Source organism: Dipodomys spectabilis, unplaced genomic scaffold (assembly GCF_019054845.1).
Source record: "Dipodomys spectabilis isolate Male_0828 unplaced genomic scaffold, ASM1905484v1 ptg000219l, whole genome shotgun sequence".
Taxonomy (NCBI): domain Eukaryota; kingdom Metazoa; phylum Chordata; class Mammalia; order Rodentia; family Heteromyidae; genus Dipodomys; species Dipodomys spectabilis.
This window is the reverse complement of record NW_024870896.1, coordinates 323,646-347,969: the sequence shown is the minus strand read 5'-3', so window position 1 is coordinate 347,969 and position 24,324 is coordinate 323,646. Positions and strand designations below refer to the sequence as shown.

Genomic DNA, 24,324 nt, shown 5'->3' with positions numbered 1-24,324 from the left:
CCCATTTCCTTACATTCTGACTAATTGTCTCAATCTCGAGTTTTCCAGATGCTCAAGATATTGCTGGTGGCTGATCCGGGCTGGGGTCTAAATGCTCAAAGTTCTCTGCCTATCTGGGATCACCCCAGGACGGCTTGGGGTGTAGCAGAACCGGGCGAAGGAGCATGGATCTGAGGCCAGGTTCCAAACTCCATTCCATTCCTATGCCATCATTTACCCACACGTGCCTCAGTTTCCTGATTTATCTGATGATGCTAATCACAAGTCAGGCCTGGGGGTGCACATCTGGAAACCCCAAGAGCTTAGGAGATCAAGAGGAGGAAGAGCACAGTGTGAGGCCAGTCTGGGCAAAGTTAGAAAGAGCCTGCTTGAAAAAAAAAAAAAAAGCCAGACGCACGTGATTCACACCTGTCATCCTAGCTACTCAGGGAGGCTGAGATCTGAGGGTTATGGTTTAAAGCCAGCCCAGCTACCAAAGTCCATAAGACTCATGTCTCCAATAAACTACTCAACATTTTTTAAAAAGCTGTTAATGGCACTGTGGTTCAAGTGGTAGAGTGCTAGCTTTGAGCAAAAGCAGCTCAGGGACAGCGTCCAGACCGACTTCAAGCCCAAGACCGGCATAACAACAAAAAGAAAATCGCCAGGCCTCGGTGGCTCACACCTGCAATCCTAGCTACTCAGGAGGCTGAGATCTGAGCATCATGGTTCAGAGCCATCCCAGAAAGTCTGTGAGACTCTTATCTCCAATTAACCACCAGAAAACCAGAAGTGGCACTGTGGCTTAGGTGGTAGAGCACTAGCCTTGAGCTGAAGAGCTGAGGGACAGTGCCCAGGCCCAGAGTTCAAGCCTCACATCTGACAAAAAAGAAAAAAGAAAAAAATCAAAAGGGCCAGGAGTTTAGCTTAAGTGGCAGAATACCTGCCTATCTAGCACAAAAGGGCTGGGTTCAATCCTCAGTCTTGGGGTGTGTGCTGTGTGTGTGTGTGTGTGTGTGTGTGTGTGTGTGTACCTAACTAGCAAAATCCTAAGGGTGAAATGAATTGATATCTGTTTGTAAAAGTTCTGATCTATGCCCTATATTATACAGTGAGAAAACAAAACAGATTTGCAGAAGCAGAAGGTTAAAATTCTCCAGAGAAGAAAGTAGGGAGAGGGGCTGGAGGGGGGGGGGGGGGCACGGTGCATGCGGGAGGGCCAGCGGCTGAAGACGGAGGGTGAGTGGGGGAGGGGACAGTACCTTATTGATCAGCATACAGATCACAGATGAACTCAGCATTTCTGACCTCAGGAAACTGGCCATCCCATTGGATGGGTAAAAGCTTGGGCAGAAGACAGCTGGGCATCTGCACAGGAGGGGGAGGGAGAAGGGGGAGGGGGGGTCCTGGGAGGCCAGGAATGGCTCAGGAAGGGGGGGGAGGGTGACACTACTCAGGCGCTGGGATCTGCCCTTGGCCTTGTAGCCTGTCCTTCCATTCTTTACCAGCTGGTTGCACAGATCTCTGAAAACCTGGCCCAGGCTAGAGCCAAAGCTTGCGTTCAGCACCACGGACAGCGTCCGTCACGCCTGCCAGCCCGGCTGAGAGGAGTCAGCCAGGGGAAACCAGCATCCTCAGCCTCCTGGCCCCTCCTCATCCCCGATCGGAGTGCTCAGAGGCATCGCGGGTGACTCGGCGACCTCTGCTCATCAAACTCCCAAACGTTTCCCAGGAGTGGAGCACACCCTCCGTACTCTATGAATGAATGTGGGGAACCCTCACACCACGACTGCACACACGGCCACTTGTTTTTTGCAGATGATCCCTAGGCTCTGCACATGCTGCTGCTTGTCTTTTGCAGATGACCCCTGGGCTCAAGGAAAAGTGCTTGCAGGGTCAGGACCCTGAGAGGTCTGTCTGAGGGACCCCGGCGAGCTCTTGGGATTCTCAGGTACCTTGGGGGGATAGGGGAGGCAGACAAGCCTTCCTGGCACCTTTGCATGCCTCTGGGGAAGTGTTCTGCAACTGCAGGTGCAGCCCCCACCCCATGGACAGGCGAAGAGGGGGGCTGGAGGCCCAACCCTCTCCTGGGTGACAGGGTCCCTCACCAGACAGGCATCAGAGCCTCATGCATGGAGTCCCAGCTACTCAGGCGGGCTGAGATTTGAGAACTATGGTTTGAAGCCAGCCCAGGCGGGAAAGTCTTATCTCCAATTAACGACCAAAAAGCCAGAAATGGAGCTGTGGCTCAAGTGGTAGAGCACTAGCCTTGGGGGGAGAAGGGGGAAAAGGTCAGGGAGAGTGCCCAGGCCCTGAGTTCAAGTCCCAGGACTGACACCAAGATAGATAGATAGATAGATAGATAGATAGATAGATAGATAGATAGATAGATAGATAGATAGATAGATTCCCTGATTATCAGCACTGAGGGGGATCAGGCACAGTTGCACCCAGCCTGCAGAAGGGAAAACCAAGTTCCACAAAGGAGAGCAGAGTAACAGTGTTTCCAAACCCTTGAGACAGATGCCCAGTGCTCATCTAGCACCCCGCCATTCCAGAACCCCAACCCGAGGTGGCAACCAGCGTGGCAGGGCCATGCCCTTGGGAGCAAAGCAGTAGGCCCCACTCAAGACAGGCTGGAGTGGGCACCTGCCTGAGTTAAGAGGCCTGCGTCTTCCCAAGGCCTTTTCCCTGCCCAGCGGGGGTCGAGGTTAGAAGGCCCAGCGGGGCTCAGCCTGGGGAGTCTAGGTCTGACTTGCTCGCTGCAGGGCCTCCTACCTGGACGGCAGGCCCACCAGGCAGCAGGGGGCCGGTGTTGGAGGCTCAAGGCCCAGGCTGGAACCAATAGGGATGTCTCAACATCTCATGGTATGCACTGAAAAGAAGGCTATTTTCTAGGAGCTGGGAATGTAGTTCAGTGGTAGAGCGCTTGCCTCACATGCATGAAGCCTTGGGATTGATTCCTCAGTACCACATACACAGAAAAAGCTCCAACGCATGCCAAGCATGTGTACACACACACATGTGCGTGCACCTAAACACACTGTTGAGACGCCTCCGCCTGTGTCCTCGCTCCCCTCCCACTCACACACGTGCACCTTCCTGCACACCACTTTACACATCTCAGTACAAATGGTACCTCCAGCCGGGTGCCCAGTGCTCACCCCTGCCATCCTAGCTACTCAGGAGGCTGAGTTCCGAGGTTCTTAGCTTGAAGCCATCCCAGGCAGGAAAAGGTCCAGGAAACTCATCCCCAATGAACTCCCCAAAAGGCAGAAATGGTGTTGTGGCTCAAAGTGGTAGAGCGCTAGCCTTGAGCACAAAAGCTCAGAGACAGTGCCCAGGCCCTGAGTTCAAGCCCTAGGACCAGCAACACACACACACAAATAGCAAACAAAAACAAATGCTATCCCCAGAAATCCTGTCAGCTAGGAGGAAGAAAGAGAAGGGCATCATTCTGTAATTAAACTCATTTCCCTCCATCCATATCCGAACAGCTATCCAGATCTCTCCAACCTTCTGACCAATGGTGCCTCAGCCCAGCCAGAGCTCTCCAGAGCTCTGGTGTTCGTGCTCCTCTGGGTGTTTGAAGGACAAGGCCCTGTCTCAGCTTTCTGTCCCTGTGTGCTGCCTGCAGCCCGGGGCGCAGACTCAGCTCCCAGCACCCAACCTGTATTCCCACCTGCCAGCAAAATGTGTCCACCTAGAGAGCCGCTGCCCACTGTGCTGGAGAGTCTCAGCGGGACTCCGCATGCGAGGGCTCAAAGCTGGAAGTCACCCTCTGCATTTCAATTTCAGGGTTCAAAACCTCCCCGACTTCTGCCAGGTGCTAGTGGCTCACGCCTGTCATCCTAGCTACTCAGGAGGCTGAGATCTGAGGATCGAGGTTCAAAGCCAGCCCAGGCAGGAGAGACCGTGAGACTCCTATCTCCAATAAACCACCAGAAAACCGGAAGTGGTGCTGTAGCTCAAGTGGTAGAGCGCTCGCCTTGAGCTGAAGAGCTGAGGGACAGCGCCCAGGCCCAGAGTTCAAGCCCCACGACCGACAAAAAAAAAAACAAAAAACCTCCCCGACTTCTTATCCCATCTCCCCCACCAAGACCCCTTCACAGCTTCCCTTGAGTCTCATTTTGCTTCTGTGAAAAATCGCTTTGGTTTTGTTGTTGTTTAGTAGTGTTCTACCCACTTGAGCCATGCCCCAGTCCAGCTTTGTGATGGTTAATTGGAGATAAGAGTCTCATGGCCTTGTTTTCTGCCTGGACTGGCCTCCAATCTTTTTGTTTGTTTGCTTTTGTCAATTGTGGGGCTTGAACTCCAGGCCTGGGTGCTGTCCCTGAGCTCTTCAGCTTAAAGCGAGTGGTCTACCACTTGAGCCACAGTGCCACTTCCAGTTTTCTGGTGGTTCATTGGAGAGGCAGCCCAGGCTGGCTCTGAACTGTGATCCTCAGATCTCAGCCTCCTGAATAGCTAGGAATCCAAGCATGAGCCACCGGCGGCCAGCTTGGCTTCCAATCTTGGTCCTCCAGATCTCAGCCTCCTGAATAAGATGATAGGCCTACGCCACTAGCACCCGGCTGGCTTTTGTTCATTGTTTGGGAGGTCTCTTTATGTGGCTCAGGCCGGCCTCCAACCCTCCGGCCTCAGTTTCCTGAGTGCCAGGGCTACAGGTCTGGCCCCCACACCTAGCTCTCCTACGCTGCTGTCCAAGCCTGACCCTGATGGCTCCATCCTCTTTCTCACCTGGGCCCCAGCCTCTGCTTCCTACCTGGCCTCCAGCCTCCATTCTCTTTCCTCCACTACACAAGCCCTCCCCATGATGGTCTTGAGTCCTTGTGCTGGCCCCTACTTCAGAAGAGAGCTTGAGCTCCTTGATCTGGCTGCCCCTTCCCTCTTCTTCCTCTCACCAACTCCCTACGTGGCCCGGCCGGACCCCTGGTCACCCCACCAGGGCCCCATGGCCATCCATACCACCTTCCCTCCTCCTATGGAGTCACCATATTGGCCAAGGCCAGGGCGTGGCCTCAGAGCCAGGATGTCCGCCCTTGGCCCCGCCCCTTTCGTGGAGTTCTCCCTGGCCCTCCTTCCAGTCTCCCAGCAGATCACCTGAGACCAGGCGTCTCCGTGTCCCGGCAAGGGTTGGGGGCTGTCCCCTCCACCCCTGTATCCACCCTCACTTCTCCAGCTTCAGTAAAGACCGCCCAGGATGGTGAACGGCCGGGCACCACTGACTCACGTCCCGCAAGCCTAGCTCCTCAGGAGGCTGAGATCTGAAGATCAAGGCTCCCAGCCAGCCCAGGCAAGAGAAGCCCGAGAGAGACTCTTATCTGCAACTGATTAGCAAAAGCTGGAAGCAGTAAGAGTGTTTGCCTAGCATGCGTGAAACCCTGGGTTGATTCCTCAGTGCCACATACGCAGAAAAAGCCGGAATTGGGCTGTGGCTCAAGAGGTAGAGTGCTAGCCTTGAGCAAAAGAAGCCCTGAGTTCAAGCCCCAGGACTGGGGCAAAAAGAAAGAAAGAAAAAGCTGGAAGTGGAGCTGTGATTCTAGTGTTAGAGCACCAGCCTTGGGTGAAAACAGAGACCGAGACCCTGAGTTCCTATCACACACACACACACACACACACACACACACACACACACACACACACACACACTCACACACACACACAGAGGGGACAATGGGCGGCAGTTTTTCTACATGCCAGGCACTAACCTGAGAACCTTATATGGATTGTTGTAGTTAGTCTTCCCGAAGACTCTAAGAGGTAGATACTCTGATTGGCCCCATGTGACAGACAAGGACATCGAGCCACACACAAATACATGGCAGAGCCGGGCGCTGGTGGCTCACGCCTGTAATCCTAGCTACTCAGGAGGCTGAGATCTGAGGATCGCAGTTCAAAGCCAGCCCGGGCAGGAGAGACCGTGAGACTCCTATCTCCAATAAACCACCAGAAAACCAGAAGTGGCGCTGTGGCTAAAGTGGTAGAGCGCTCGCCTTGAGCTGAAGAGCTGAGGGACAGCACCCAGGCCCAGAGTTCAAGCCCCACGACCGACAAAAAACAAAAAACCAAATACATGGCAGATCGAAGAGCCTGGATAGAGACAGCCTGATTCGGGTCCCACTTTCTCACCATTCTACCAACACACAAGCCGGGCCTCGGATCCTCTCCTCCTCGCAGGCTGCCTTCCCCGGCCTCTCCCGGGGACCCTGCATCCTCCCTTTCCTACTCTCTCATCACCCAGCCACCTTCTAGAACCAGGCCACCCCCCCCAAAGGTCAGGCGTGGCCCAGCACCCTCACTGCCCTGTCCTCCACTTCCTGCCTGTGGAGGTCATGGCCGCCAGATTCTTCTCATGCGCCGTCCTCAGGGACTGGGGCCATGTTGGCACCTGGGTTACAGCTTCTCCTTCTTCTCTGAACTTGGCCCCAAGGGGTGACTGCTACCCTGGGTCATGGAGGCAAACACAGCCCCCAGCCTCCTGCGCGCCAGAGGCCAAGAGGCTCAGACCCTTCCTTCCATCCCAGCTATACCCCACTCCAATGCATCACCACAAAGCCGGAAGTGGCGCTGTGGCCCAAGTGGTAGAGCGCTAGCCTTGAGCTGAAGAGCTTAGGGACAGCGCCCAGGCCCAGAGCTCAAGGCCCATGACCAACGACACAACCAACAAACAAACAGGAAAAATAGTTATGGGCTGGGAAGGTGGTGCAGTGGTAGAGCGCTTGCCTTGCATGCATGAAGCCCTGGGTTCCATTCCTCAGCGCCATCTAAGCAGAAAAAGCCAGAAGTGGCACTGTGGCTCAAGTGGCAGAGTGCCAGCCTTGAGCAAAAGCAGCTCAGGGACAGTGCCCAGGCCCTGAGTTCAAGCCTCAGGACTGGCACACACACACACACACACACACACACACACACACACACACACACTCCCCACAACCATAGCTGAGCTGCTCCCCTCCTCCTCCCACCCCGCCTGGTCACTGGGGCTCTATTTTTAACCCACCTCAAACATCTCTGACTCAGATTCACAGGGCTCCAGGTAGCTAGCTAGCTCCCAGGGCAGGGCTGCCGGAGACTACAGCAGGCAGGCAGGTAGGCGGTGAGACTCAGCACCCGGGGTGCCCAGAGCCTGCCTCAGCAGTGGCTCCTTTGGATGTGGAGCTTTATTTTCTACCTGTTTCCGCTCACGATCGTTCGCTTGTAAACAGCAATTTATTTGGTTTGTAATAGAAAACTCAACTATGACTGCCTGACCGGGTGGTGCCCTTTTCTATTGGCTCTGGCTTGGGCTTAGGCTGAAGTCTTCATTAAAGCCAGGATGGGTGAGGCCACTCGACTGGGAGAAGCCACCTCCTCAGCCTGGGGCTGACTGAACTTTCCCTTCCCCTCCCTTCCCCGCCCCCTCCCTTGGCCTGTGGTCCTTCAGTCTCAGTGCAGACACCAGGTGCTTCCTGAGGGAGGGGGGAGGGAGAGGGTTGAATGGGCGGGGCCTGGCATCTGCATCGCTAACTAGCAAAGATGATGCTTCCTTGCTGTGTCTGTGTCTGCAGGTCCAGGGCTGGGAGACTGAGTGGCTCGCCTAGTGTTGGCAAGGTCCTGGGTTCTGACTCACAGCCCAGGGCCCCCCTCCCCTTCCCCAAAAGTAAACAACACCACCAACAACTGCACAGTAGCTTAAGCCTGTAACCCTAGCTTCTTAGCGAGCTAGAAATCACTGCATCGCCGCCTGAGGCTAGCCAGGGCATGCAAGTCCTGAGACTCCATCTCAATCAATGCCCTGTGACCCAGCTACGATCGTTGTCCGGCCAGGCTGGCGGAAAGGGAGACCCTATCTTGGCGAATCACCAACTGCAAAAGAGGCTGGAGGTGTGGCTTACCCGGGGCAGACCCTGAGTCCCACCGAAAATACCACTGATAAACCAAAGCAGAACAGACAGCTCTTCCGGGAGCCTATGGGAGCTATGGAAGAAGAATCCCTTGAAGAAGAGATCCAGTGAGGGGCAGGGAGGTAACAACTGCTTCTCTGTGTGCTGAAGCCGTGGAGACCCTGTCTGTACACACACAGCCAGACACACACAAGCTAGTGTCCACAGAGCAGGTGACATGTGCTTCGTTCTACAATGCTCCAAGCTGCCAAGATGCTGTGTTCCCTCAGGGCCAGTGGCCTGACTTCTCTGTGCATCCCCCAGCTGAAAGCATCTGCAGTAGATTAGTTTAGGTCAGCTTATTCATACTAAAGACAGAAAAAAAATATAAAAGACTCTAACAACACTCCCCAGAACTTGTGCTCTACCCCTTGGGAGACTACAACAAGAATAGAACACTGTTGTTGACACACACACGTGAGCAGGACCTCTGGGGAAATTCGGGGAGGCCGGCTCCCTGTTCAGCTGGAGAAGAGGCCGCCTGGGCGAGGGAGGAACTGGGAGTGGGCAGTACTGTCAGGACCCGGGGGGGACAGGTTTGTTCAGAACCACCCAAGGCTAGCCAGTACTGATCTGGGTTGCTGGCCACAGAGACCATGGGACGGCAGGGCTAGCAAGCTGGATGAGCGAGGGCCGGGTTCCCTCAGGGCCCCTCTGGAGCTGTGTGCCTCTGACTTGTGCCAACCTGCGTGGAAAAAGGGAACAGGGCCCTGGAGAGGGAGGCCCCAAGGCCGGGATGAGCAGGCAGACTTTTGCCACCCCCCCCCCCCCACTCCATTCTGGGAGCAATCCCAAGAGCAATCAGAACTGCAGACAGGAGGCTAAGAAGGGATGTGGGGGGGGGGGCGAGGAGGACACCCCAGCTCTCTGGACTCCCAGAGGGGCGAAGCAGAATCACCCGAGGGCTTTCCCCCCCCCCCAAGACTGCATCTTCCCGGCCACGCTGGGGGGGCCCGGCCTGAGTATAGAGATTGCACAAAACCCCCAGAGGTCTTGAGGCCCAGCCAATCAGGCTCTGGGAGCTGCCAAAGCCCAGCCCCTCTTCGGAGCAGTGAGAATTCAGACTGTGGAAATGATCTGATTGGGGGGGGGGGCGTGTCCCCACCCGGAAGTCCAGTCCTCTGCTGCCTGCAGGGTGGAGAGTCCTGCTGTCCAGCCACCTTTCATCTCCATGGACCCTCAGCTAGGAGCTTACAGGACCGGACAATGCCCCTAGCAGCGGGGTAGAAAACAGAGTTGAGGGGGTCTTTGCAGGAGGGTAGCATTTTCATACCCCCTCACCCCAACACGCTCTCTGCTGCGGGGGGCGACAGTCCACAGCCAGGCCAACACGAGCCAGCATATTAGGTAGCAGGGCACCCCGCGTCCCCAGGTTGAAGGGCTGCTCAAGTCTCCACAGCAAGACCCCCCTCTTCCCCATAGGTGAGAGACCCCCCCACACACACACACCTGCTCCAGACCCGCAGAGGCTGGGCGCTGCGGGTCACGCCCCAGGACAGCAGAAGGGCGCGTCTCATTAGCTCTGCCATTCAGCCCGGCTGCCCCCAGTCTTGCTGGCTCAATTTGCTCTTAATGGGGTCAGGATTACAGGTTCGATACCCATTTGTCCAATTAGCTCTGCTCTCTTCTCAGCCTCTGCTGGGCCCTGACTGTGGCCACTGGTTGAGGAAGGGAGTTTGGGGGGGGGGGTCACATAGCAGGCCCCGGGGCGGGGGGGGGATGAGTCTGAGGGGGGCAGGTATGATCTAGAGGAGTCTGTGGTTAAGACGGCCAGGCATCTAGTCCTGCCCGTGCTCCTGGCGGTCAGCAGAGACCTCTCTGCAGGACACCCACTTCTTCTAGAAGGTTCCAGTGGGATCTGCATCTGCGAGACGGGGGGTGGGGGGGTGGGGGGGGGTCTTCCCTGTCCCCAGGGAGGGGATGGGGCAGCTCACATCCTCTGTAGGTGGGGAAAAGCCTTGGCCTCAATTGTGGGGGGAGGAGCTCTTCCAGCCCTCAGGGGGAACTGCAGGTAATTACTTCTGGGCTCCAGGCCACACGCACAGTGTGCCCGGGCGGTGGCATGGCCGCAAACCTCTGGCTGCGGGGCCTCAGGGGGGCAGCAGATGAGAATCTTTTCCAGGCTGGGCTCTGGGGCCCAGGGTCCGGGAGAGCAGGGACCTCTGCTCGCAGGCCACAGCACCGACAAGCCAGGCAGTGGGGCGCAAAGGCCCTGGGACTGAAGAACGAAGCTTCAGGAGCCTCGATTGGAGGCACACGCGGGGGGCCTCTGGGCCAGCCAATACCCACCCTCCGCTCACTCCCAACATCTGCCCTCCCCTCCCTCCCGCCCCCCTCGCTCTGATCTAGCTTCCTCCAGGAAGCTTTCCCTGACCGTCGGTCCATACCCATCCACCACTTGTCTGCCCCCACCCATCCAGACCCGGAGACCCCAAAGCGGAGTGAGACTCCTACTCTCCCTGTATGACCTGTGCCCCCTGGCAGGTGGGAGCTGTGGTCTCAGGGAGGACAGGGCCCCTTGGCTTGCCTCTCCCCCCAGCCCAGAACACAATGCGTTCACCAGCCCTGGTGGGTGCTGCTGCTGCTGCTGCTGCTGCTGCTGCTGCTGCTGCTGCTGCGTTCCTTTCCCAGCGCCTCATTCATTCACGCAGGCATAACACATCCACCCACACGGGTAAATGCTTAGACAGACTCAGAATCATCAGCGCAATTATCAGCCCCCCCCCCCAGCCCCCCGCAGCTGTGGTGACCATTGGAGGTGGTTCCAATGCTTGCTCTGCAATTTGTGGTAGCCCAAAGGGGCAGGGGGGGAGGGTGCTGGGGGGGGGGTTGGAGGAGAGCCCTCCGGGGGGGCATCTCTGCCCAGCTGGTTGGAAGCCCCAGACACAGCCCACAATGTGGGTGCAGCGAAGCGGGGTCACGGGCGAGATTCGAGATTCTGTGGATCTAGCGTTGGATGAGGGGTACAGTGCATCCCTGAGAGACCACTGAGGGGTGGCTGGCGCTGACGCTGAGAGATGAGGGCTTAGGGAAGAAGGCAGGGAGGGCTGGCTGAAACGGGAGGGCACGGAATGGGCAGTGTGCCCACCCTCGTTCAGCCGGGAGGCCACAGGAAGGATGGACTGGTTCAAAGGCTCTGTCCAAGAATTCCCTGCTCAGACCCTGGACTGAGCCCTTGGCTTGATCGCAAATGGAGCCCTGATCCTCGGTACACGCCGAGCCCTGACTGTAGTCCGAGACTGAGCCCTGATCCTTGGGTACACGCTGAGCCCTAACCCCTGATCTCCATGAGAGACTGAGCGCCGACCCTACGCACAGGAACTCAGATTCTGTTCCCCCAAGGAGTCCTCATCTACGTCTCGGTTTCCCTGAAGGACACAGCAAGGAGACAGTCTGACTGGCTACTTCTCTGCAGAACGGAGACACTGGCGACCTGTGCCCCACCCCTCTAAGAACAGAGGCATCGGCGGTACCCAGACGTGCCTCCAGAGTCCCAGTCAGGGGAGCGCAGAGGAGCGCTGGAGAGGGAAGAGGAGGGAAGGGGTGGGAAGGGGGTAGCAGGGGAGGGGAGGGGCAGACTTCAGGGCCTCCGCAGGGTGGTTAGAGCAGCTCCAAATGGCCACCATACTATGAATCTGAATCAAGCCGGGCACCAGTGGCTCACATCTGTCATCCTAATTACTCAGGAGCCTGAACTCTGAGGTTCAAAGCCAGCCTGGGCAAGAAAGTCAGTGAGACTATCTGTAATTAATTGCCAAAAAAAAAAAGCTGGAAGTGCAGGGGGTGGCTCAAGTGGTAGAGCAAATAGCCTTGAGCGAAAAAGCTAAGGGACAAAGCCCAGGCCTTGAGTTCAAGCTCCAGGACCAGCACCAATAAATAACTAAATAAATAATCAGTCTTCAGATGTGGAAAGACTTCTTTCTAATGTGATGAGCCTAAATCTTCCGTTGGGGTTTTGTTTGGTTTCTTTCCCCCCACCAAGTTCTGGAGATAAAAGTCAGTGCCTTTCATGTGTCAAGTGCACACACTCTACCACAGAACTGTATCTGTAGCCAGGTGCCAGTGGCTCATGCCTATTATCCTGGCTACTCAGGAGGCTGAGATCTGAGGATTACGGTTCAAAGCCAGCCCAGGCAAGAAAGTCCCTGAGACTCTTATCTCCAATAAACCACCAGAAAACCGGAAGTGGCGCTGTGGCTCAAGTGGTAGAGCGCTAGCCTTGAGCTGAAGAGCTGAGGGACAGCGCCCAGGCCCAGAGTTCAAGCCCCACGACCGACAAAACAAAAACAAGAACTGTATCTGTAGCCCAAACCCAAATTAAGAAGGACACCCTGAAAATATCACCCCAGAAAGACAGGCACGAGGCCAGGGTGACAGGAAGCAGCTTCAAGTGACAAGACCAGGAAAATCCCTCTCCAGAAACCTTCTGTCTAGAAAAGGGGAGGTAGAAGGAGGGGGGGACCCCAAAGCTTTCCCACCTTCCCAGACAGTCACTGTGTCATGCTGTGTCATATCATGACTTCCTCTGTGACCTTGGAACAGTGACTTGGCCTCTCTGTTCCTCTGCCCCCCTCCACAAGAAAGGCTCTGGGCAGACCTTGTTAAAGCCTCTCCAGTTGGGGGGCGCTGGAGTGGGGGGGGGGGCGGGCGGTGTGAGACCTGATGACCACAGGCTTTTAGAGCCTGTCCTCTGCGTTTTAATCTGAAAGACAATATTCTCTTGGACTACTTATGTAATTAATTTTTTTTCAAAGCAAAGAAAGGGAGAGGAAGGGCAAGGGAGATGGAGGTGGAGAGAAGGTAGAGAAGAGAAGGAAGTGAGAGAGAGAGAGAGAGAGAGACTAGGAAGAGAGGGAGAGACAGGAGAGAGGGAGGGAAGAAGGGAGGACATGAATCCAAGGTCTTAAGAGACCTGGGCCAAATTCCAATGCCAACTTCACAGCTGTGTGATTTTGGGGGCAAGTCTTTCTCCACCCGATCATAGCCTTGTGTGTAATAGCACAGTTTGGGGGCGGGGTGGGGTGTCAGCAGGAAGAGTGAATGAATGGAATAGGAGTGGGGTACGGGGGTGTATGGGGCAGCCTGGCGGGCTGGCAGCTCCAGCCTTTGGATTTAACTCCGAAGCCTGCAGGGCCCTGGAACCTAAATATAAGACTGAGGGCCCAGCGGACAATAAATAACAGGCTGGGATGGGCGGGGGGGGGGGCACACAGAAGCCCCCCAATACTCTCCATACCCCCCTTTATCCCCCCCTGATTTTATCCTGTCATTTTAAACCTTCAGCCATTGCTTTCTGGGTGCCCGAATCTGGCTGGGAAGAGAACCACGTCTCCAAAGCCAAGACAATGGCCCTGCCCTGCCGTCTCCGCTCTGGCTGGGAAAGGCTCGCTGCTGGGCATCCCCAGGGCCCGTGCCCGCCCGCCCGGACAGCACTTCCTGGCCGGCCCGGTTGCCTTTCTATTAATTAGCAACTGGCACTCGTGATTTTCGAGAGTCCTGGGGGACCCCGAGGGACTGGCCGGGACCTTGTGCTCTGGGTGAATTCCCGGTTGGTTGACCAGCGTCTGTGGCAGACACAAGGGCCACTCCGGCTGCTGTGACACTTGTCCGCCCCTTGGTGCCTTCAGGGGCAGAATCAGGGCAGCGAGAAGTGACAGGCCGGTGTAGCCCTGTGTGTGTTGGGGGGGGGGGGGCGCTGCTGGGCCGGGGAGATAGACAGAACTTCAGGGAAGGCTGCAGCTGTCTCTTGGGATGCCTCTCCTCCTCCTCCTCCTCTTCCCCGTCACACCTGCTTGCCTGCCCTGTCACCTCTGGATTGCTGTCCCTGACATCTTTCCGGAAACATCTCCGCAGCACCACCATAGCCATTGTGGGTCTTAGCCCGCTGCCCGTCTGCTGGGAGAGTCGCTGGCCCTATGGTGCCAGGGATGGATGGCTTAGCAAAGGTCCTGCGGCCACCCTTTTACCCAGACCCTAGAAGCCAGCCACAGAGACTGGCAGAAGCCCAGAAGCGAAGCAGAAAGCAAGGGAGGAGGGCCCACTGCCAAGCCTGACACCTTCCAAGGACCTCAGGGGTGCCCAGAGGCTTTGCCCACTGCAGGGACTTGGGGAGCGTGTTAGCTGGGTATCCATGACCCGTCCTGTTGGGAACAGCCCACCATCACCACGAAGGCCGGCAGACACAGAGAACCCCACACCTTTGCAATCGGAGCCTGTCCCCAGGTGAGGGGTGACCTTACAGTGGCCACCAAGGGAAGGGTGGACCAGCAGTGTGGCCCAAGAGGCCTTGCAGGGGACCCAGGATCGCAGGCCCTGAAGCCCAAGAGAGCAAGACAGACGGACAGGCCAGACAGAGGGACAAATGGCCACTGCTGGGTCCCCTCCCCCACAAACGTCCCCACCCCCCCTCTGTCAGGCAGGCTGCCTGCCAGACAGAAGGCCTGGATAGAGCGGAGGAGAGGCAGCCGGGGCCTCGCCGTGCAACCGCCAGACCAAAGACCCAGAGTCTCGTCATGGAAAGAACACGGAGCCAGGCAGACCCAGGGTCCTGGGTTTCTGGGTACAGAGGTCTCAGGGGAGCCCCTGGGGAGGGCCTTGGGCTTGAGAATCCACTTTCCTGCTCTGCGAGCTGCCACCACCCAAGTAGGAGCTCACCTTAGAATTCCCCTCGGTACCAAGACCTCCGCCTCCCCCGCCTCCTCCGTCCACCCAGCCAGCCAGCCAGAGTCCCGGGAAGGTCCATCTGAGAAGGGGGGGGGCTTCCACACTGCCACACCGGCCTCCCAACTCCTGATTTCATTTCCACCCAGCTGGCAACGGCTGACCCAGGCCCCAATGATACGGATGTGCACGTGAGCATGTGCGCATGCGCGCGGGCACACACACGCACACACACACACACACACACACACACACACACACACACACACACACACACACACACACAAGCTCCAGGGAAACTAGTACCCCCCCTCCACACCAACATGTTTCTCAGGGGAGGGGAGCCACAGACCCCAGAAGCTGAGTGTGTCTGTATATTCTTCTGGATACATGATCTACAAGGTGTCTAGGTGGGTTCAGAACCCCTGGCCTCTTGGAGCCAAGGACAGAGGCCCATAGGATCTACCCAGGACGAAAGGAAGAGGCTAGAATAGGTGACAGAAGTTCGCTGCTCCTGACCATGCGACTGTCCGTGGCTGCACAGTTCGTGGGTGACATGGAGCCAGACAAGAGGGGGTCCCGTTCTCTAGTTAGGGAAAGAAAATAAAGAAGATTCCTCACCCAAGCAGGACTGGCAGGAAGCGGGGCTGGGGAAGAAGGGAGATCTGGGGACACCCCCCCCCTGGCCCCAGCAGCAGGAAGCCAGCTTACGCAGCTCCTAAGTGCTCCCAGCCCAGACTCCCAGCTCCCAGACTCCCAGACTCCCAGCCCCGCTGTTTCTGTCCCAAGAAAATGCCCCTTGGGCTGGGAAGGTGGCTCAGTGGTAGCGTGTTTGCCTAGCATGCATGAAGCCCTGGGTTCGATTCCTCAGTACCACATACACAGAAAAGGCCAGAAGTGGCGCCGTGGCTCAAATGGCAGTGAGTACTAGCCTTGAGCAAATGAAGCTCAGAGAAAGCGTCCAGGACTGGCAAAAAAAAAAGAGACTCCGGGCTCCCAGAGACAGCGCAGGCCAGGAAAGAGGCAGAAAGCCGAGCTTCAGCATTCTCCATTCCCAAAGGCTGAGCTGGTGTTTGGGGACACAGCAGTATCCCCAGAAATAACATCACCCACAGGAACTTGAGCCCCCAAATGCCTGCTCAGACAGATACAACATTTGCAGGCCTGGGGAAGCTCCCCCCGCCCCTGCCCGGGGGCCTTGACCAGCCTCTAAGAATCAAACCAGCTACCCCTTCCTTTGGGGTCCCCGCTCCCCTTCTCCCCCTTTGCTCCTGGGTCCTACCACCCCAAGCCTTGGCTCCTAGGGCATGGCATCTCTGAAGCCAGCCTCTGGGCAGCAGTAAGTCCTCAGGGGCTGCTCCCGGCTGCCCTCTTCCCTTCACAAACACAAGTTTCACGGGTAGATGGGAGGCAGGGAGGTCCGAAGAGGGAGGCCCGATGTGCCTGTGTCCATGGGAGTTGGCTGGGGCAAGATGCTGGGCTGGGCTGGGGTACCAGGGGAAGAAGCTAAGGCAGTTCAAAATCAACACCAGCCTGTTACCAGGCCTGGCCCCCAACCCCCACTCCCCCAAGACAGCACATCATTGTCAGCCCTGAAACTCCAAACCATAAACTCAATCTATCACAGCTTGCTGGCGATTCTTTATTAAACCAGTTCTACCGGATCAATGTTTGCTGCCCATCAACATGATGAATATGTCTGCAACTGACCAGGGCAAGCGCTTGGTAGACAGCTTGGGTGGGCCATGGTGACCGACCAACCGCAGACAGAGACCCAAGGCCAGGGGCCGAAACTCTGGAGCACTGGGGTGAGCGGTAGGTTTTCTAAGCTCAGCATACTCGGCTAGGCCTTTGCCCTCCCTGACCTCCTGAAGATTAGATCCACTGTCCTACCCCAGACGCAGGAGAGGTAGGACCTCCCCCCAACACACCCCTGGACAGGCACGAATGGGTCTTTCTTGCATGCCTTTCCTCCGACCAGGCCCAGCGTCAGACAGCTAGCAGTCCCTGTGGGCTGGTTGCGAAGAGCCACGTTCAAAGCTCGGTTGGACCTTTTTCTTCCACTGTCCATTTACCAGTCCTGCTACGTCCACCTCCTCTTCCTCCCATCCCCTTCCCTGTACACCGCCATCCTGGGGGGAGGGGGAGGGCACAGGGACTGAAGACCTCCATCCCAGGATCCAAGGTAAGACCGGAAGGGGGAAGGTTACTTTGGATAGATGAACTCCACCTGATCCTAGCTTTCCACCATCACAGGTGAGGGGCGGGGAGGGCTAGCACCCCGCCCCCTCCATGGTCTTCCATCAGGGCTAGTTATCAGTGGAGACTGCGCATGCCTGGGGAAAACACAGGCTTGGTGACCAACAGATATATATATAAATATATATATCTCACCCTGCACAGAAGCTGTCTTACCACTAAGGGGGGAGTCTGACATGGGGAGGGGAATATGCCCCCCAGCAGTCTGTGGCCACCGCGGACACATTCAGAGGGGGGGGGTAGAGAAGCCCAGGGCACCCCTAGGAATAGGGGAGACCTCTCCCCAGCCTCTGTACATTCTCCCAGGTCCCAAGGCCCAGCCCCAGATCCTGCAGGAAGGGCCCCGTGATCGTTCACACAAGTTGATGTGACTACACAGCTCAGGATCCCCGGCCCGCTGTGGCGAAGGGCTCAGGTATGAGGGTTCGAAAGAGCAGTCTCTGAAAAGAGAGTTAAAAGAGGGGGGGCCCCCTCTATTCACCACCTATTTTAAGAGCTGTCTGACTGGTCCTTCCCAGCCCCGGCCATCTCTCTCATTGGATGGAAAACAGCTCTGCTCTCCTTACAAACCCAGATCCTCTGGAGTTTGCAAAAGAGGGCTCTGGGGTGGCAGAATGCTTGCGGACACGGGCTGGCAAGAGAGCGGGCAGGGGCCCCCAAAGAGGGGAATGTGAGAAACCCCGGGAGGGGAAGGCAGGGCGAAAGGGGGAGGTGAATGGTTTCCCAAATCCTCATCTCCATCTGCTGTGCTGGGGGGGGCTGAGGGGGGTCCTGGGGAAACCTCACAGCCTGGACTGAGCTGAGGACGCTCCCCGGTGCCCAAGTTCAGAGGCAACAAGCACCCTCCGTTCTCCACCCATAGGTCCTCAAGTCCTGAGACACGTGTACAGTTGGGTAGCATCTGAGGGTGACACGGGACGGACAGGGTCCCTCTTCCAAACCGATGGTCCTCTTTTTGTTTAAAGACCCACCACTGACCCATGAGAGCCCCCCCACCCCCACCCAAGGTGCTAGGGCTTGGGCTACTGCCATGGGGGGGGTAGGGCACCAGCCTCTACTTGGGAGGGGGGTCCACCGGACGGTGGCATGTCAAACCAGGACATTGGGCATCGGTGCTGGCCACTATAAGCAAGGTCATTCTGTCCTGCCCGCCTGGGAGCTCACGGGACCGCCTTCTGGTCCACCATTGGGGCCCAGGGTGAAGGGGTTATGGGGGGGCTGCAAGGGGGAGGGGCTTTTTAACCCTGGTCCTTGAGGCTCTGGCTGGGGGGGGGCGGTGCAGAACTTCAGTCCTCCTGGAGGGGGTGGGGGGAGGGTCTGCCCACAGCTCCCTGGGGCTCCCCACAGCTACTAACCCACAAAGGCACCCCCCCATTGCTGGCCCTAAGGGGGTGGGGGTATCTCCGTGTGTGTCTCTCTCTCCCTTCACCGCCCTTCCGTGCAGGGCTGTGTGACCCCCGCACACAGCCCGCCGCCACCGCCTTTAGGAGCGGCCAGCCCGGGGCTCTGCAGCCCTGGCGGTGGGTGCGGCGGGCGCGTGGCTCACGCGGGAGGCTCGGCCCCATCCTGGCTGCGGACAAGCCTAGGCCAGCCTCCAAGAAAACAAAAACTACCTTTATTTCTTGATTCCCAGTCCAGTCTGCCAGAAGGGAGCAAAAGTTGGAGGAGATCGGGGGAGGGGGGGGTTCCCCCAACCTCCTCCTCCTCCTCTTCCTCGCTTTCCCTTAGGAGCTCCCCGGGCCGGCGGCGGCGGCGGCGGCCCCTCGAGCAGGAAAGTTTATAACTCCGGGCTCGGGAGGCCGAGCGACGCGAGCACACCTGCCGTCCCGGCCAGCCCCACGGAGGGGTGGGAGGAGGCGGGTTCACAAGGCGGGGTGAGGAGCCCCCCCCCCTTACCTGAAGTCGCTGTAGGGGTGGATGATCCAAAACCCCGCCGACTTGACCCGCTCCTGCTCGCGCTCCACCGCTTTCTGGCTGCCGAACATCCGCAGGGAGAATTTGTTGACCCCGGGTTGCAGCATGGCCCCGAACTGGCGCTGCATGAAGCCGGCCTGGCCCAGGCGCGCGTCGGCCTCGGGGAGGATCTGGTCGGCTCCGGCCGCCTCCGCTTTGATCGCGGTGTCCGGCGGCGGCGGCGGGGCCGGGGCCGGGGCGGGCGGCGGGGCCCCGGGACGCTCGGGCTCCAGGCCCGGCGGCGTGCGCTCGTCGGCCGGGGACGCGTCGCCCTCGGCGGCGGGGATGAGGCGCCGCTCCTCGGCCGCGTCGCTCGCGTGTCCGGCGGCCCCCCCCCGGCTGCCCAGCGAGGCCAGGCTCCCGCGGAGGCGCCGGCAGTCCCCGTTGGTGCTGGACTTGCCCGGCGCCTCGGCGTCCGCCGCCCCGAGGGCCGCGCCCCGGGGCTCCGCGGCGGGCAGCGGGCGCAGGCGGATGCTGGGGCGCCGGGGATCCCGGCGGCCGCGCGCGCCCTCCTCGTCCGCGTCGTCCTCCTCGTCCATGATCCACGCCTTGGCCCCCACCTGCTGCGGAAGGCTGTAGAGCCGCTGGCGCATGGACGGCGGCAGCTTGTCCATGGCGCGGGCGCCGCCGCAGGCGGAGGAGGCGGCGGCGGTGGCGGGGCCGCGTCAGGACCCACGGCCGCCCGGCCGCGGGGACCCCGGCGCCGCCGCCCCGCCCCCGCGGGGGGAGACAATGGGAGGCCCGCGTGCGGGGCCGCGCGTGCGGGCGCCTCCCCGCCCCGCTCTCCGCGCCCGGGGGGAAGGGGAGTGTGTGCGGCCCGGGCCGGGGCGGGGGGCGCGCGGCTGTCCCCGCCCGCCTTACATCAGCGGCCGCCTCCTCCCCCGGGGCGCCCTCCGGCCGCCGCGCGCGGGCTCCCGCGCCCCGGAATATTCATGAAGCCACCGCAGCTCGCGGGTTGCCATAGGAGCGGCTCCCGCAGCCCCGGCCGGCCTACCTGGGCTTCTTAAAGGGGCAGCGCGCGCGCGCGCGGGGCGGGGCGGGAGGGGAGGGGCGGGGAGGGCGCGGACCCCCCCCCTCCCCGCACACACACGCACACGCACCTCCCCACGGCCCCGCCGCCCGCCCGGCCGCGCGTGCCCTGTCCCCACCCCCGTGCGAGGCCCGGCCCGGGGTGGGAGGGGAGGACGGGGGGGGGGAGGTGGGCGGGGCAGGACCCCCCCACGCTCCGGGCGGGACCCCCCGTCCCCACGCTCCCCACCGCACATCCCCGGGCCTCGGCCCGCGGGGAGAGGGGTTTGCGGGAAGCGCGGCGCGGCGGACCCCCCGGGAGGGGTGGGGGTTTCCTGAGACGCGGGAGGGGAGGGTGCGGGGAAGGGGGGGGGGTGAAGCCCGGGCTCCCCGCCGCCGCCGCCGCCGGGGACGACGCGGGGCGGGGAGAGGGGGGGACGCCGAGGCACGCACGGCCCTTCGAGGTTTAAGACTTCGAGGAAATGCGGACGCGGGATCTCCCCGCGCCGGCGCCCCCCCCCCCCGCCGCGTCCCCTCGGGGTGACTTCCAGCCAGCGCGGGGAGCCGCGGGCCCCGGCGCGCGCCGCCCACACCCGGGTCTCCCGGGCCGGCTCTGGGTCCGCTTCCTTCCCATCCCGGTCAGTGGAGCGGGGTGGGGGGCGCCAGCCCTGGGGATCTGATACACCCCCCCCACTTTTGCACAGTCCCCACACCCCTCTAGGTGATGCCCCCACCCCCCAATCCAGCCAGGGATCCAGCCTCTAGGAGCGGCCCCACTCCTAGGCGCTGGCTGGTGCAATCTCTGGGCTTAAGGACACATCTCCCCCCCCCCCCCCAAGATCAGGGTGGTGGTGGGGGTCCTAGCTCCCACAGACATCCACTCAGGAGTGGGCAGTGGGGTGCAGATGGGGTCTCTCTCAGAAGGGGGGGCTGTGTTAAGGCTGACACGGGGAGCTAGGGAGGTGCTGGGACTCAGCAATAGCCCTGAAGTTTCCCTTCAAAGGATTTCTTTACATTTGAATTCTTAAGCTTACTACACACAGTACCACCCGCCCACCCCAACCACCACACACACGCACACGCACGCACACGCACACGCAGGGCGGGGGAACGTTTTGGTGGTGGGATGAGGGGCTTGGAGGATGATGGAGGGGAGGCTGGCAGAGGCCCTGGGCTCTACCCACTGGGCCACAGGACCTGGCACCGGGGAGGAGGGGCAGGCCGGGCTGGGTGACATCACCACCGCAGCCGGCATTTCTACTTTCGAGCAGCTCTGGAGCTGACAGTTTTCGCTGCACACAGATGCCGAGAGACCTAATCCCTGAATGTCCTTGTGTCTCCTTGACCAGGAGTGTTCTTAACTGGCCGAGAGCCCTGCCGAGCGAGCATCCTGGCATCCGGCCTCCACCCAAGACCTCTGCTTTCACTCCTTTCCTCTTGCTTTGTTTGCCAGGTGTGTGTGTGGGGGGGGGGGTGTGGTGTGTGTGATCTGTGTCAACCCAAACTGCAGGAAGGCAGCCCACACCAGCCCCCCATGGCCTGGCACCCTCTCCCCCTAGGAGTCCCTCTCCTTGCCACCCAACTCCTGTTCATAGACGCCCTTTTGTTTCCTGAGGACCCCTGATCTTTTAAGCATGGATGCACAGCACTAGGGCAGAACAAGTCCCCTTCTGGGCTGACGTCCCTGTGTCAGGGACCTGGGTAGATAGAACAGATCACAAAGGCCAATCCTACTATGGATGAGTGAAGGACCCTGGAACAACATTGAAGAGAACCCTGGAACATGGTGGTGGGGGGTCTTAATACACCCCCCTCTCTGCTTTGCTACCTAGAAATGACGGGTCAATACATCGGGCCAGGCCTCTTCTGTCTCTCCAGGGGACATCTGTGGTGTGTCAACAAACTGGGGGACAGCAGAAGAGGGGAGCTACCCAGTGCTGCCCTTTGTGGGGAGGCTAGCCTCACGATCGAACCAGAGGAGGAAACTCACCACCAGACAGGACAGACAGAGATGATCGATGGAGCCCAATCATGAATGATTTGGAAGGGAAAGCACCGCAGGTGTAAGCAGAGAGGGCTTCCTGGAGGAAGGGGATTCCATTTAGGGGGGAGACACACTTTATGCCTTATTGGCGAACCGTACGGAAGTTAGGCTAGATTCAATGGCTATTAGACACAGTTTGGGCAGTTTTGCAAGCCTCAGCCCCCAGGTACTGAGGTTTGAATGGAATCACTGTCCACATTCCCAATGCTTTTTGCTTTCCTTTTTTTTTTCTTCTTCTTCAAATAGGATCTCACATTTTACCCAGGATGGCCTGGATTGGAATCCTTATTTGTTTATTTATTTACTTATTTAGTGTCAATACTGGGTCTTGGACTCAGGGCCTAGGTGTGGTCTTTTAGGCTTTTTTTTTTGGTTGTTGTTTAGCTCCACTTCTGGCTTTTGGCTGGGTGGTAGGAGCTAAGAGTCTCTCATACTTTCTTGTCCTGGCTGGCTCTGTACCTCGATCCTCAGCCTCCAGAGTAGCTAGGATCCAGTACCCAGCCAAGATCTTCCTATTCGTCCTTCCTACCTTGTTGGATTGATGGTACCCTACTTTTTATTGGTCAAGATGTGGCCCCTCAGGGCTGAGCCGGGTGGAGTGGACCTCCAACTGTAATCTCAGCCTGCTCAGCAGGGAAGATTACAGATGTGATCCACCACGCCCAGCCTCCAGCCTGCACCCTACATTCCAAATTGTGAGTAAGACCAGAGACAGCAGAGCAGCTAGACAAATTGCCAAGTGACCCACAGCAAGAAACCATGACACTGGAACATCACGCAAAGGCTCCCCGGGTCAGGCTTTGCTGTTTTGCCCTGCCTGCTCACACAGGTGTGGTGGGGGCTGGCACAGGGGCTGGAGGGAGAGGGCATGGCTGGTTCTGAGTCTGGTGTGGCTGAAGCAAAGTGGTATACAGGAGTGAGGACAGAGCTCCCAATCCCCCGGCGTTCTGTTCTCTTCCCTTCCCATCCCTGCACCCTGCTTTTTCCCCAGCACGAGGTTAACCTTAAATTAGACTTCAAAGGCTCATAGAGCTACCAATGTGTCCTCACCATGTTAAAATACTCTTTCGTGAAATCATGGGTTTGAGAGATGGTTCTTTTTTTTTTTTTTTTTTTAATGCCCCTGGCCAAATAAAAAGTTAGCAGAGCCAGGCGCTGGTGGCTCACGCCTGTCATCCAGCTACTGAGGAGGCTGAGATCTGAGGATCACAGTTCAAAGCCAGCCCAGGCAGGAAAGTCTGTGAGACTCTATTATCTCCAATAAACTTACCAAAAAAACTAAATAAATAAAAGCACCCAGATCCTGAGTTCAAGCCCCAGGACAGACAGACACTTAGCTAGAAGGATGGTAGTCTAGGCAGGTGTTGGGGGGACAGGGGGAGGGGGGAACATGCAAGACTTCATCCAAACACTAAAACAAGGGCTGAGGGTATGGTTCAAGTGGTAGAGCACCTACCTTGTAAATGCAAGGCCCTGAGTTCAAACTCTAGTGCTGCAAAAACAAAGACACCCCCCCCCCAAAAAAAAGTTGTTGAGATGAAAAGGGTGTGTTCTTATCCAAAGTTATTTCAATTCTCCTGGTCATTTCTAGCAACTTCTAGCTATCTCCAGAAGGCAGATTTTTTTTTTCTCCTCCTAGGGATCTCAAGCCACAGGCAGCTGCTTCTGTGGCCCCTGACCGCCCCTCTGCTTGGGACCCCTGGGAAAGCTGGGGGTCCTGAGAAAGCAGGCTAGCCCCAGCATCCCATCCTCAGCAATTCATCCCAAACCAGCCTCGAGACAGACATACAGCCACTACCCATGAGCCAGCCAGCTCGCCTGAGCCTCAGGTGCCCGTGTCCCCGTGCAGGGCTGGCTGCTGGCAGAAAGAGCAGAGGATGCCCCAGTGCGGGCCGCGCCTGGCCTGATGGGAGGAGCATCGGATCAGCCCACAGGTTGCTTTGCCCAGGGTCAGCAGCTCAGAGCAGTGATCAAGGATGGGCTTCCATGCAGGGCGCTGGTGGCTCACGTCTGTCATTGAGTCGCTCCTTAGGAGGCTGAGATCTAAGGATTGCAGTTCAAAACCAGCCCAGGCAGGAAAGTCCATGAGATTCTTATTTGCAATGAACCACCAAAACACCGGAAGTGGCGTTGTGGCTCAAGTGGTAGAGCGCTAGCCTTGAGCAGAAGAGCTCCGGGACAGCCTCCAGGCTTAGAGTTCAAACCCCACAACTGACCAAAACACAAAATGAATGGGCTTCCTGGAGAAGGCAGGAAATGGGCTGCGTTCTCTAGGCTTGAGCATATGGGCTGGTGTGTGCACAGACATGCATGCATACAAGCATGCACGTGTGGATGTATACATGCATATACACATGCATGCATGTGCACGCACGTGTGAGTGTGTGTATGCACATGCATGCATTGGGCACACATGTTAATGCATGCAAGGGTACATGCCTGTACTGTGTGCACATATGTGTATGCATACCTATGCAGATGTAAACACGTGCATTTCTC

At 58.3% G+C, this 24,324-nt stretch overlaps 1 protein-coding gene across 1 annotated transcript in view; it reads right to left on the bottom strand.

The window, feature by feature from the left end:
• The window catches only part of Hcn4 (hyperpolarization activated cyclic nucleotide gated potassium channel 4), a 38,469-nt gene extending 19,082 nt beyond the window's left edge, over positions 1-19,387 (bottom strand). Inside the window, exon 1 of the mRNA XM_042697476.1 lies at positions 18,717-19,387. Coding sequence (XP_042553410.1) covers positions 18,717-19,387 — 671 coding nt within the window. The remainder of the gene's footprint in view (positions 1-18,716) is intronic.
• Between the last annotated feature and the right edge of the window lie 4,937 nt (positions 19,388-24,324).